Source organism: Gobius niger (genome assembly GCF_951799975.1).
Source record: "Gobius niger genome assembly, chromosome: 1".
Taxonomy (NCBI): Eukaryota; Metazoa; Chordata; class Actinopteri; order Gobiiformes; family Gobiidae; genus Gobius; species Gobius niger.
Window position 1 is genome coordinate 1,535,978 of NC_136852.1, and position 14,333 is coordinate 1,550,310.

At 39.9% G+C, this 14,333-nt stretch overlaps 1 protein-coding gene across 1 annotated transcript; it reads right to left on the reverse strand.

Annotated features, from left to right (window-relative positions):
- Positions 1-1,019: 1,019 nt before the first annotated feature.
- mmp23bb (matrix metallopeptidase 23bb) lies at positions 1,020-11,322 on the reverse strand. The gene is made up of 8 exons (XM_079564507.1): positions 11,096-11,322; positions 6,830-6,918; positions 5,109-5,245; positions 4,558-4,725; positions 4,247-4,411; positions 3,364-3,474; positions 2,842-2,968; positions 1,020-1,207 (listed from the first exon to the last, which is right to left on the reverse strand). The coding sequence occupies exons 1-8, from the start codon at positions 11,141-11,143 to the stop codon at positions 1,027-1,029; spliced, it is 1,026 nt and encodes a 341-aa protein (XP_079420633.1). The 5' UTR covers positions 11,144-11,322; the 3' UTR covers positions 1,020-1,026.
- Between the last annotated feature and the right edge of the window lie 3,011 nt (positions 11,323-14,333).

Below are 14,333 nucleotides of genomic sequence, written 5' to 3' on the forward strand. Positions count from 1 at the left end.
TCGGTCAGACGTAGATGAGGACCTGGAGGAGTCGGTCAGACGTAGATGAGGACCTGGAGGAGTCGGTCAGTCGTAGATGAGGACCTGGAGGAGTCGGTCAGTCGTAGATGAGGACCTGGAGGAGTCGGTCAGTCGTAGATGAGGACCTGGAGGAGTCGGTCAGTCGTAGATGAGGACCTGGAGGAGTCGGTCAGTCGTAGATGAGGACCTGGAGGAGTCGATCAGTCGTAGATGAGGACCTGGAGGAGTCGGTCAGTCGTAGATGAGGACCTGGAGGAGTCGGTCAGTCGTAGATGAGGACCTGGAGGAGTCGGTCAGTCGTAGATGAGGACCTGGAGGAGTCGGTCAGTCGTAGATGAGGACCTGGAGGAGTCGGTCAGTCGTAGATGAGGACCTGGAGGAGTTGGTCAGTGGGTCAGACGTAGATGAGGACCTGGAGGAGTTGGTCAGTGGGTCAGACGTAGATGAGGACCTGGAGGAGTTGGTCAGTGGGTCAGACGTAGATGAGGACCTGGAGGAGTTGGTCAGTGGGTCAGTCGTAGATGAGGACCTGGAGGAGTTGGTCAGTGGGTCAGACGTAGATGAGGACCTGGAGGAGTTGGTCAGTGGGTCAGTCGTAGATGAGGACCTGGAGGAGTTGGTCAGTGGGTCAGACGTAGATGAGGACCTGGAGGAGTTGGTCAGTGGGTCAGTCGTAGATGAGGACCTGGAGGAGTCGGTCAGACGTAGATGAGGACCTGGAGGAGTTGGTCAGTGGGTCAGTCATAGATGAGGACCTGGAGGAGTCGGTCAGTCGTAGATGAGGATCTGGAGGAGTCGGTCAGTCGTAGATGAGGACCTGACGGCGTCGGTCAGACGTAGATGAGGACCTGGAGGAGTCGGTCAGTCGTAGATGAGGACCTGGAGGAGTCGGTCAGTGGGTCAGACGTAGATGAGGACCTGGAGGAGTCGGTCAGACGTAGATGAGGACCTGGAGGAGTCGGTCAGTGGGTCAGTCGTAGATGAGGACCTGGGTCGGTCAGCGGGTCAGTCGCGCTCCTTGACCCGGATGTGCCAGGACGCGGCGGACACGCTGGTGCCGTGGCGGTGCACGCGGCAGGTGTAGGTGCCTTCGTTGAACTCGTTGGCCACGATGCGGAGGTCGCGACCTTTCATCACGATGTGACCCGGCACCGAACCCAGGATCTGCTCGCCGTCTTTGAACCAGCTGTCGACGCAGAGAGGTCAAAGTTCATCACTTTGAATGACACACATTACAAACTGATCTGCAGTGAAAGCTCCGCAAAGGTTCACGTCTTAAATGGACTTCACAACAGAAACACATGAAAAATGGTCCCAAACTTTCCCCAAAACCAGCAGACCAACATCTCAGGACGGCCCACAGAAAGATGTTCCTCGCACACATTCGATCGTCCTAAACATTGGACACAAACTCTAACAGCAGCGAGTGACAAACCCATTTACTGCAGCCGAACCGGGACATGTACCGGGACATTTACCACATCTTAAACCACGAATGGACGCTTTAGAAACCAAGATGAATTGCAATTTGTTCAAAGCTTTTCCAAACGGTTTCCAAATATTTTCCAATTTTTTCTCAAAAGAATTTAAATTTTTCAAAGAAATTCCAAATGTTTTAAAAAAATAATAATCAAAATTTAAAAGAAAGATTCCAAATGTTTCGGAAAAGTTCTACATTTTTCCAAACAGTTCCAAACATTTCCCCATTTTTTCTCAAAAAATTCAATTTTTTCCTCAAAAAAATTCAAAATTTTTCAAAAAAATACACATTTTTTTCCAAACAGTTACAAATATTTTCCAACTTATGGAACTTTCCAACATATATTCCACATTTTAATGAAAAAAATTATAATTCTCAAGAAAAAAAAAAAATTCTCTAAAAATGTCCAAATTTAAAAAATATAAATAATCAGAATTTGTCAAAAAATACAAATTTTTTCCAAACAGTTACAAACATTTCCCAATTTTTTCTCAAAAAAAATAAAAATTTTCCTCAAAAAAATTCAACATTTTTCAAAAAAATACACATTTTTTCCAAACAGTTACAAACATTTTCCAACTTTCTCTCAAAAAAATTCCACATAATTTTTTTTTTAAAAATTCTCTAAAAAATATATCAAAATATATACGTATATATATAAAAAAATCTCTGAAAATGTCCATATTTTTCCCAAAAAATAATCAAAATTTGTCAAAAAAATACTACATTTTTCCAAACCGTTCCAAATATTTTCCAACTTTTTCTAAAAAAAAATCCACATTTTAATGAAAAAAAACAAAAAAAAATCTCTAAAAAAAAATAATCAAAAAATGTCCACATTTTTCAAAAAAAATTAATAAATAAAAAAAATTCAAAAAAATACTACATTTTTCCAAACGGTTCCAAATACTTTCCGTCTTTTTCCCCCCAAAAATTCCAGCCAAACCTGAACATGTACCGGGACATTTACCACATCTTAAACCAGGAATGGACGCTTTAGAAACCACAGCTGCAGGCTCTGTTGTCTCCATGACTCTGTGCTTTGGGCGCTTCAGTTGTGGCGAGCTCAGAGTCAGACAGAGTTTGTCCAGCTCGCAGCTTTTTAGCACAATCGGGAAAACATCCACAGCCTTATTATGAAAAAGATAATGAAAGATTCCTCCAAACTGAACTCTGCTACTGACTCAGGAGAAACGCCGCCTGGGGGGTCGTGATGCTTCACACCCCGTCTCTGAGCTCGGCGGTGGTGGTGTGAAAAGTATGAAAAAGGGAAACAGGAGCAGTGTGTTCATCACGAAGGCAGAGACAGAAGGAGGAGTTTCACGGGTGACTTTTGGTACCTGATCTTGGGGTGGTTCCTCAGGTTCTTGGTGCCGCACCTGAAGCCGACCACTTTGCCGCGGGGGACGGTCTTCACCTTCAGGTTGGAGGTGGGAGGAGTCGGGGTCGAGTCAGACTCCAGCGGCTCTGAGGGGCGAGATTTTAGACTTAAAAACCAGGACGTGATGGGAGTTTGTGGGAGGAGCCAAACCGTGAATGTTTTTCCCCACATGGAAAACTGTTCGTAAGAGTCTGAGATGGAGCTCTACTGAGTACAAATTAATAACAAATATTACTGCTTAGTGTAATCTTTTATGGTTCGGAAACAGGGAAGAGAGCAAGGTGAAGCTAGAAGCTAGTCAGATTTCATTAGAATGGAAGCCAAAAGGTAAGAAACAGGAAGGTGAAACACGGGAGCAGTGAGTGAAGCCAAAGGCCACATGTGTCGCTGAAACATCTGTGTCACGACTGGATCATGTTTGTTGAAGCTGAAGGCACATTATGAAGAGCCCCAGGTCAGGCACTGAAGCATCAGTATTTACCGTAGCAGAGGTCACAGCGCAGCGGACAGTTCTTTTTCATGAAGGATTTCCGTCGTTCACAGAAGCCGAGCCGAGCCCAGGGCTCGCACACGCGCTTCTTATCCAGACAACCTGGAAACACACGAGAGGGAAGTTCACCAGAGCCAGCAGAACTTACAGGGATGATGAGGAAAGGTTTTATTCTTATTGGCTGGTTCGAGACCTGGTGTGGTCAACAAATCCCAGAACATTTGTTTGAGAAAGAGCAGAACAAATTGCCCCAATCTTACTCCTTTATCACCATTATTATTATTAAATAAAAGTCAACACATGGTTTCATGATCTTACCGTACTTTGGCGTCCGGCACAATTAGATTTGGGGTTTTTGTTTGTTTTTTGTCCTGCTGGTTTCGTTGTGTGAGCGATAAACATGTTCTGCAGTCAGAATGATGAAGCCTCCCTGTCCTTTGGCTGTTGGCCAAACAATAAAGTTTATCTGCTCTGCAGTCGCTGAAAACAAACTCGCAAACTGGAAACTATTCTCACGCTGAAGAACAAACAGTGAGTTTCCCAAGAACGTGGGTTAGACCGGGTCAGGGAGCTGGAGGTAAAAAACAGATCGCTCATTACCATATTATGTACTAATGTGCGTCTAATTCTTTACAGCAGGTTTCTGACGTGGATGATGCGGATTTCGGTTTGTGATTCAGAGCTTTTTTACAACTGGATAAGAAAGACCGAGAGAGAGAATGATTAAACCAAAGGATGTTTCCACTAAATGCCCTGTGGCCTCTTGCACATTTGTAGTAGGTTCGTAGACGTTTTATCTGCAGCCTGAATTGTGCAGCCCTCGTCTGAGCACACTTTGGCGTGGTCACAGGTGTGGTCTTGGTCGTGGTCTTACCGTAGAGGCGGCGGATGCCCCACACGTCGTCCTGGCCCACGTTCCTCTGCCCGGTGTAGGTGGCGTTCGGGTGCATCAGAGACTGCGGGTCGCGGGAGTGCCACAGACCCAGGGCGTGTCCGATCTCGTGCGCCGCCACCTGCACCAGGTCGTTCAGCCACACCCCTGAGAGAGACCGCACGGTTAGGACCCGCCCAGACTCCGCCCACGCCGCTCCCAGACTCCGCCCACACGCCCAGACTCCGCCCAGACTCCACCCACGCTGCCCAGACTCCGCCCACACCTCCCAGACTCCGCCCACGCCACCATACCTTGTGTCCAGCTGAAACGCGACTTCCCGAGGATCCAGAACTCGTGGTTGTCGAAGTGGATCTCTCCTCGCGGCGGCAGGAAGGCGTGAGCCAGCTCCCCGTTCAGGCCGTCGAAACACGGGTGGAGCGGGGACCACCAGCAGTCGGTGTGGTTAAAGGTGTAGAAGCCTGAAAACACCACCAGATATCACAAAAACATCACCAAAACACCACCAGATATCACCAAATATCACCATAATATCACCAAAACATCACCATAATATCACTAAAATATCACCAAAACATCACCAAAACATCACCATAATATCACCAAAACATCACCAAAACATCACCATAATATCACCAAAACATCACCAAAACATCACCATAATATCACCAAAACATCACCAAAACATCACCAAAATATCACCAAAACATCACCAAAATATCACCAAAACATCATTAAAACATCTTCCAGGTGATTGGCCGTACCTATGGTGATGTCAGTGTGCTATGCTCTGATTGGCCGTACCTATGGTGATGTCAGTGTGCTATGCTCTGATTGGCCGTACCTATGGTGATGTCAGCCGTGGCGTTGGCGGTGACTTCGGTGAACGTGAGTGGAGAGACGTCGCTCCATTTGGTGAAGGCGATGCTCAGGGCCTTTCGAGTGTCGTCCCGGTTCAGCGTGTTCGGGAACGCCACGATCCTGGACAAGAGAGACGCCGGGTCAGACCTGAGGGAGACGCCTGGACATCGGCCTCAGGTCAGTGGAGTCAGACAGGAAGTGAGGTGGTAACTTAAGGGAGGCGGTAACTTAATGGAGGTGGTAACTCAAGTGAGGTAACATAGGTGAGGTGAAAAGTGAGGTTGTGGTGGTACCTGTAGGTGAGGTGGTACCTGTAGGTGAGGTTATGGTGGTACCTGTAGGTGAGGTGGTGGTACCTGTAGGTGAGGTGGTGGTACCTGTAGGTGAGGTTGTGGTGGTACCTGTAGGTGAGGTGGTACCTGTAGGTGAGGTGGTACCTGTAGGTGAGGTGGTGGTACCTGTAGGTGAGGTTGAGGTGGTACCTGTAGGTGAGGTGGTACCTGTAGGTGAGGTTATGGTGGTACCTGTAGGTGAGGTGGTACCTGTAGGTGAGGTGGTACCTGTAGGTGAGGTGGTACCTGTAGGTGAGGTTATGGTGGTACCTGTAGGTGAGGTGGTACCTGTAGGTGAGGTGGTACTTGTAGGTGAGGTTGTGGTGTTACCTGTAGGTGAGGTTGTGGTGGTACCTGTAGGGTAGGTGAGGTGGTACCTGTAGGTGAGGTTGTGGTGGTACCTGTAGGTGAGGTGGTACCTGTAGGTGAGGTTGTGGTGTTACCTGTAGGGTAGGTGAGGTGGTACCTGTAGGTGAGGTTGTGGTGGTACCTGTAGGTGAGGTTGTGGTGGTACCTGTAGGTGAGGTGGTACCTGTAGGTGAGGTTGTGGTGGTACCTGTAGGTGAGGTGGTACCTGTACGTGAGGTTGTGGTGGTACCTGTAGGTGAGGTGGTACCTGTAGGTGAGGTTGTGGTGGTACCTGTAGGTGAGGTGGTACCTGTAGGTGAGGTTATGGTGGTACCTGTAGGTGAGGTGGTACCTGTACGTGAGGTTGTGGTGGTACCTGTAGGTGAGGTGGTACCTGTAGGTGAGGTTGTGGTGGTACCTGTAGGTGAGGTGGTACCTGTAGGTGAGGTTATGGTGGTACCTGTAGGTGAGGTGGTACCTGTAGGTGAGGTTGTGGTGGTACCTGTAGGTGAGGTGGTACCTGTAGGTGAGGTTGTGGTGGTACCTGTAGGTGAGGTGGTACCTGTAGGTGAGGTGGTACCTGTAGGTGAGGTTGTGGTGGTACCTGTAGGTGAGGTGGTACCTGTAGTTGAGGTTGTGGTGGTACCTGTAGGTGAGGTTGTGGTGGTACCTGTAGGTGAGGTTGTGGTGGTACCTGTAGGTGAGGTGGTACCTGTAGGTGAGGTTGTGGTGGTACCTGTAGGTGAGGTTGTGGTGGTACCTGTAGGTGAGGTTGTGGTGGTACCTGTAGGTGAGGTTGTGGTGGTACCTGTAGGTGAGGTGGTACCTGTAGGTGAGGTTGTGGTGGTACCTGTAGGTGAGGTTGTGGTGGTACCTGTAGGTGAGGTTATGGTGGTACCTGTAGGTGAGGTTGTGGTGGTACCTGTAGGTGATGTTGTGGTGGTACCTGTAGGTGAGGTGGTACTTGTAGGTGAGGTGGTACCTGTAGGTGAGGTTATGGTGGTACCTGTAGGTGAGGTGGTACCTGTAGGTGAGGTTGTGGTGGTCCCACTTGTGGCCCAGGGGGTTGATGGCGTAGCGTCTGTTTCTGTGGAGCTCACCTAAACTCACCACCTGCAACAGAAAACAACCAATCAGAGCCCAGGACGACGGCACACACGGCCAATCAGAGCCCAGGACACTAGAGGTGGGAAACATCATCTACAATTAGTAGAAGTAAATATTAGTTATGAAGTATTACTTGTAAAGTATTAGTTGTAAAGTATTAGTTATAAAGTATTAGTTGTAAAGTATTAGTTATAAAGTATTAGTTATAAAGTATTAGTTGTAAAGTATTAGTTATAAAGTATTAGTTGTAAAGTATTAGTTATAAAATATTAGTTATAAAGTATTAGTTATGAAGTATTGTTATAAAGTATTAGTTATAAAGTATTAGTTATAAAGTATTAGTTATAAAGTATTAGTTATAAAGTATTAGTTATAAAGTATTAGTTATAAAGTATTAGTTGTAAAGTATTAGTTATAAAGTATTAGTTATAAAGTATTAGTTGTAAAGTATTAGTTATAAAGTATTAGTTGTAAAGTATTAGTTATAAAATATTAGTTATAAAGTATTAGTTATGAAGTATTGTTATAAAGTATTAGTTATAAAGTATTAGTTATAAAGTATTAGTTATAAAGTATTAGTTATAAAGTATTAGTTATAAAGTATTAGTTGTAAAGTATTAGTTATAAAGTATTAGTTGTAAAGTATTAGTTATAAAGTATTAGTTATAAAGTATTAGTTATGAAGTATTAGTTATAAAGTATTAGTTATAAAGTATTAGTTATAAAGTATTAGTTATGAAGTATTAGTTATAAAGTATTAGTTATAAAGTATTAGTTATAAAGTATTACTTGTAAAGTATTAGTTATAAAGTATTAGTTATAAAGTATTAGTTATGAAGTATTAGTTATAAAGTATTAGTTATAAAGTATTAGTTATAAAGTATTAGTTATAAAGTATTAGTTATGAAGTATTAGTTATAAAGTATTAGTTATAAAGTATTAGTTATAAAGTATTAGTTATGAAGTATTGGTTATGAAGTATTGTTATAAAGTATTAGTTATGAAGTATTAGTTATAAAGTATTAGTTATAAAGTATTAGTTATGAAGTATTAGTTATGAAGTATTAGTTATGAAGTATTAGTTATAAAGTATTAGTTATAAAGTATTAGTTATAAAGTATTAGTTATGAAGTATTGGTTATGAAGTATTGTTATAAAGTATTAGTTATAAAGTATTAGTTATGAAGTATTAGTTATAAAGTATTAGTTATAAAGTATTAGTTATGAAGTATTAGTTATAAAGTATTAGTTATAAAGTATTAGTTATGAAGTATTGGTTATGAAGTATTGTTATAAAGTATTAGTTATAAAGTATTAGTTATGAAGTATTAGTTATAAAGTATTAGTTATAAAGTATTAGTTATGAAGTATTGGTTATGAAGTATTAGTTATAAAGTATTAGTTATGAAGTATTAGTTATAAAGTATTAGTTATGAAGTATTAGTTATAAAGTATTACTTGTAAAGTATTAGTTATAAAGTATTAGTTGTAAAGTATTAGTTATAAAGTATTAGTTATGAAGTATTAGTTATAAAGTATTAGTTATAAAGTATTAGTTATGAAGTATTAGTTATAAAGTATTAGTTATAAAGTATTAGTTATAAAGTATTAGTTATGAAGTATTGGTTATGAAGTATTGTTATAAAGTATTAGTTATGAAGTATTAGTTATAAAGTATTAGTTATAAAGTATTAGTTATAAAGTATTACTTGTAAAGTATTAGTTATAAAGTATTAGGTATAAAGTATTAGTTATAAAGTATAAAGTATTAGTTATAAAGTATAAAGTATTAGTTATAAAGTATTAGTTATAAAGTATTAGTTATAAAGTATTACTTGTAAAGTATTAGTTATAAAGTATAAAGTATTAGTTATAAAGTATAAAGTATTAGTTATAAAGTATAAAGTATTAGTTATAAAGTATTAGTTATAAAGTATTAGTTATAAAGTATTAGTTATAAAGTATAAAGTATTAGTTATAAAGTATTAGTTATAAAGTATTAGTTATAAAGTATTAGTTGTAAAGTATTAGTTATAAAGTATTAGTTGTAAAGTATTAGTTATAAAGTATTAGTTGTAAAGTATTAGTTATAAAGTATTAGTTATAAAGTATTAGTTATAAAGTATTAGTTATAAAGTATTAGTTATGAAGTATTGTTATAAAGTATTAGTTATGAAGTATTGTTATAAAGTATTAGTTATAAAGTATTAGTTATAAAGTATTAGTTATAAAGTATTAGTTATAAAGTATTAGTTATAAAGTATTAGTTATAAAGCATTAGTTATAAAGCATTAGTTATAAAGTATTAGTTATAAAGTATTAGTTATAAAGTATTAGTTATAAAGTATAAAGTATTAGTTATAAAGTATTAGTTATAAAGTATTAGTTATAAAGTATTAGTTGTAAAGTATTAGTTATAAAGTATTAGTTGTAAAGTATTAGTTATAAAGTATTAGTTGTAAAGTATTAGTTATAAAGTATTAGTTATAAAGTATTAGTTATAAAGTATTAGTTATGAAGTATTAGTTATAAAGTATTAGTTATAAAGTATTAGTTATGAAGTATTAGTTATAAAGTATTAGTTATAAAGTATTAGTTATGAAGTATTAGTTATAAAGTATTAGTTATAAAGTATTAGTTATAAAGTATTAGTTATGAAGTATTAGTTATAAAGCACTAGTTATAAAGTATTAGTTATAAAGTATTAGTTGTAAAGTATTAGTTATAAAGTATTAGTTATAAAGTATTAGTTATAAAGTATTAGTTATGAAGTATTAGTTATAAAGTATTAGTTATGAAGTATTAGTTATAAAGTATTAGTTGTAAAGTATTAGTTATAAAGTATTAGTTATAAAGTATTAGTTATGAAGTATTAGTTATAAAGCACTAGTTATAAAGTATTAGTTATAAAGTATTAGTTATGAAGTATTAGTTATAAAGCACTAGTTATAAAGTATTAGTTATAAAGTATTAGTTATAAAGTATTAGTTATAAAGCATTAGTTATAAAGTATTAGTTATAAAGCATTAGTTATAAAGTATTAGTTATAAAGTATTAGTTATAAAGTATTAGTTATAAAGTATTAGTTATAAAGCATTAGTTATAAAGTATTAGTTATAAAGTATTAGTTATAAAGTATTAGTTATAAAGCATTAGTTATAAAGTATTAGTTATAAAGTATTAGTTGTAAAGTATTAGTTATAAAGTATTAGTTATAAAGTACTAAATGTGACTTTCTGCTGCTGTGTTTAAATTCCTCCCTGATCAGATCCAGAGTTTCCTGTTTTTCTCAAGTCTGTGTAAAAATGTGCCGCACACGTGTCAAATACGCACAGAGAGTACACGGAAATACACGCCGCAGTACTACTACTGTACTGCACTCTGGGCTGGAGAATACACACGTGTCAAATACGCACAGAGAGTACACGGAGAGTACATGCCGCAGTACTACTACTATACTGCACTCTGGGCCGGAGAATACACACGTGTCAAATACGCACAGAGAGTACACGGAGAGTACATGCCGCAGTACTACTACTATACTGCACTCTGGGCCGGAGAATACACACGTGTCAAATACGCACAGAGAGTACACGGAAGTACACGCCGCAGTACTACTACTATACTGCACTCTGGGCTGGAGAATACCCACGTGTCAAATACGCACAGAGAGTACACGGAAGTACTACTACTTTACTGCACTCTGGGCCGGAGAATACACACGTGTCAAATACGCACAGAGAGTACACGGAAGTACTACTACTTTACTGCACTCTGGGCCGGAGAATACACACGTGTCAAATACGCACAGAGAGTACACGGAAGTACTACTACTTTACTGCACTCTGGGCCAGAGAATACACACGTGTCAAATACGCACAGAGAGTACACGGAAGTACTACTACTATACTGCACTCCGCCCCCTGCTGGCCGCCCTCACACCTGCACAAGCAAACTGAGCGGCGCGGCCTGATGACATCATCACAGCGTGGTTTGTTTTGGAGCTTTGGCACAAAACAATAATGTAAGAAAAAAGTTTTCCCCAATTATGCTAATTTAATAATCGTTTATCGGAATCATTTAAATCGGAATCGCCCGATTTTTATACGAAAACAAAATCCCGCCGTTCAGTTTCACATTCATCTCTACATTTATAAACTCTGCCTGTCCAGGTGAGATTTACCTGAGCTATCGTCATGACAACCAGCAGCAGCAGAGGAGGCGGGGCCATGGCGCCAGCATGACCTCACCATGGGCCAATCAGGGCTCAGGAGGGTCTGCACCAATCAAGCAATCAGCCAATCAGAGCCGAGGGGGAGGAAGGTCAGGAAGAAGGAAAGAAATGAACAAGAAATGAGGTCTGATCCGGGTCTGGAGGGTTTGGTCCGGGTCTGGAGGGTTTGGTCCGGGTCTAGAGGGTCTGATCCGGGTCTGGTCCGGGTCTGGAGGGTCTGATCCGGGTCTGGAGGGTCTGGTCCGGGTCTGGAGGATCTGATCTGGGTTTAATCCGGGTCTGGTCCGGGTCTGGAGGGTCTGATCCGGGTCTAGAGGGTGTCTGGAGGGTCTGATCCGGGTCTGATCCGGGTCTGGAGGGTCTGATCTGGGTCTAATCCGGGTCTGGAGGGTCTAATCCGGGTCTGGAGGGTCTGGTCCGGGTCTGGAGGGTCCTGACTGAGGAGAGAGTCTGCGAGGATGAGAACTGTCCGCTCCGTGTGAATCTCAGTCAAAGCTGTGAAAGTGTGAGGCACGAGCGCGGGGATCCACGGGGACGCACGGAGATCCACGGGGACTCACGGAGATCCACGGGGACTCACGGAGATCCACGGGGACTCACGGAGATCCACGGGGACTCACGGAGATCCACGGGGACTCACGGAGATCCACGGGGACTCACGGAGATCCACGGGGACGCACGGAGATCCAGTCAGTCCGGTCAGAAAGATCCGGTGTGATGGAAATGAAACTTTGCGGTGAATAAACCCGGTCTGCGTCTCGCGCTCGGTCACAGCACGAGGGGAAAACCCGCGGGGCGCGTGGGGGGTCCGGGGGAGTCCCGGGACTGAGCGGGGAAAAGTGCAGGAAAACGGGAGAAAAGCCGAGGGGAAGGGGGGGGGGGTCACAGTCCAGGGTTAGTCCGGGTTTAAATCAGAGCCGCAGCGGGACGAGGTCAGATGGATCCAGGTTTAGTCCCGGGTCGGTCCCGGTCCAGCCGCAGCTGCTGCAGAGAAAGTCCGGCTTTAGTCCCGGTTTAGCGCAGATTCAGTCCCGGCTTGGTCCGCTTTGTTCTCAGGTTTGGTCCCGGGCGCAGCTGCGGGACTGAGAAAGTCCTGACTCCAGGTTCAGTCCCGGTTCAGTCCCGGTTCAGTCCTTTCCTGTGGCTCCGGTCTCTGCTCGGGGCTGAGCGCGCGCGCTGCAGAGGGGAGGCTCGCGCAGGGGGCGGGCTCAGGTGTGGAGTGCGTGATGCGCGTGTCCCTCCTGTCCGCGTGCCCTCCTCGTGTCCTCTGTCCCGCTGTGTTTCTGCTGCTCTGAGACTTTCTCCTCCTGTAGCTGTAGTAACTTTAACCCCTTAACTCCCGCCTGAACCGAGCACATTTCCTCCAGTTTGGCTTTACCCCAATCTAAAAGCTTCTGGAAAAAAGGTGAGAAAATATCAGCAAAACTGAGACAAAAACAATGATGGAAATGTGACAAAAAATGTCAAAAATGTGACAAAAAAATGACAAAAATGTGAAAAAATTGATAAAAATGTGACAAAAATGTGGCAAAAATATGACAAAAATGTGACAAAAAATGACAAAAAAATGACAAAAATGTGATAAAAATGTGACAAAAATGTGACAAAAATGTGACAAAAAAATGACAAAAATGTGACAAAAAATGACCAAAAATGTCAAAAATGTGATAAAAAATGACAAAAAAAATGACAAAAATGTGACAAAAAATGACTAAAAAATGACAAAAATGTGATAAAAATGTGACAAAAATGTGACAAAAATGTGACAAAAAAATGACAAAAATGTGACAAAAAATTGATAAAAATTTGATAAAAAATGACAAAAAAATGACAAAAATGTGACAAAAATGTGGCAAAAATATGAGAAAAATTTGATAAAAATGTGACAAAAAAATGACAAAAATGTGACAAAAAATGACAAAAAAATGACAAAAATGTGACAAAAAATGACCAAAAAAATGACAAAAATGTGACAAAAAATGACAAAAAATGTCAAAAATGTGATAAAAAATGACAAAAAAAATGACAAAAATGTGACAAAAAATGACAAAAAAATGACAAAAATGTGATAAAAATGTGACAAAAATGTGACAAAAATGTGACAAAAAAATGACAAAAATGTGACAAAAAATGACAAAAAATGTCAAAAATGTGATAAAAAATGACAAAAAAAATGACAAAAATGTGACAAAAAATGACTAAAAAATGACAAAAATGTGATAAAAATGTGACAAAAATGTGACAAAAATGTGACAAAAAAATGACAAAAATGTGACAAAAAATTGATAAAAATTTGATAAAAAATGACAAAAAAATGACAAAAATGTGACAAAAATGTGGCAAAAATATGAGAAAAATTTGATAAAAATGTGACAAAAAAATGACAAAAATGTGACAAAAAATGACAAAAAAATGACAAAAATGTGATAAAAAATGACCAAAAAAATGACAAAAATGTGACAAAAAATGTCAAAAATGTGATAAAAAATGACAAAAAAAATGACAAAAATGTGACAAAAAATGACTAAAAAATGACAAAAATGTGATAAAAATGTGACAAAAATGTGACAAAAATGTGACAAAAAATGACAAAAAAATGACAAAAATGTGATAAAAAATGACCAAAAAAATGACAAAAATGTGACAAAAAATGACAAAAAAATGACAAAAATGTGATAAAAATGTGACAAAAATGTGACAAAAATGTGACAAAAATGTGACAAAAAAATTGATAAAAATTTGATAAAAATTTGATAAAAAATGACAAAAAAATGACAAAAATGTGACAAAAATGTGACAAAAATGTGACAATGAAAACCATCAAGCTCCTCCCCCGCCTCTCCTGATTGGACCTGACAGGCTGGTTCACTGGAAAAGCTCGTCTCATTGGTCGACGTGGGAGGATACAAGACTCTGATTGGTTGCTGAGATCCGGGAAGGAGGGACTTAACAAGAAAAAACATTTACATAACGACTTACTTTACTTCAAAAACAAGACCAGGAGCTCGAGTTTACGTTTAGACTTCCAGACGATCACTTTAAACGACCCAAAGGTTAGACTGAAGTGAAAACTCTGTTACGGAATCGTTATTTGAACAAACATTAGTTTCTTTTATTCATCCTGAGCTTTTTATTCCTGAATAGAACATTTATATCTTTTTCCAGCTTTAATGTTTTTATTGATCTT

Coding starts and splice junctions, on each gene's coding strand:
- mmp23bb (XM_079564507.1), bottom strand. CDS start 11,143: ATGGCCCCGCCTCCTCTGCTGCTGCTGGTTGTCATGACGATAGCTCAG. Junction 4,726..5,108: donor CACGGCTGACATCACCATAG/GTACGGCCAATC, acceptor TGGTGTTTTCAG/GCTTCTACACCTTTAACCAC. Junction 4,412..4,557: donor GCGTTTCAGCTGGACACAAG/GTATGGTGGCGT, acceptor GGTCTCTCTCAG/GGGTGTGGCTGAACGACCTG.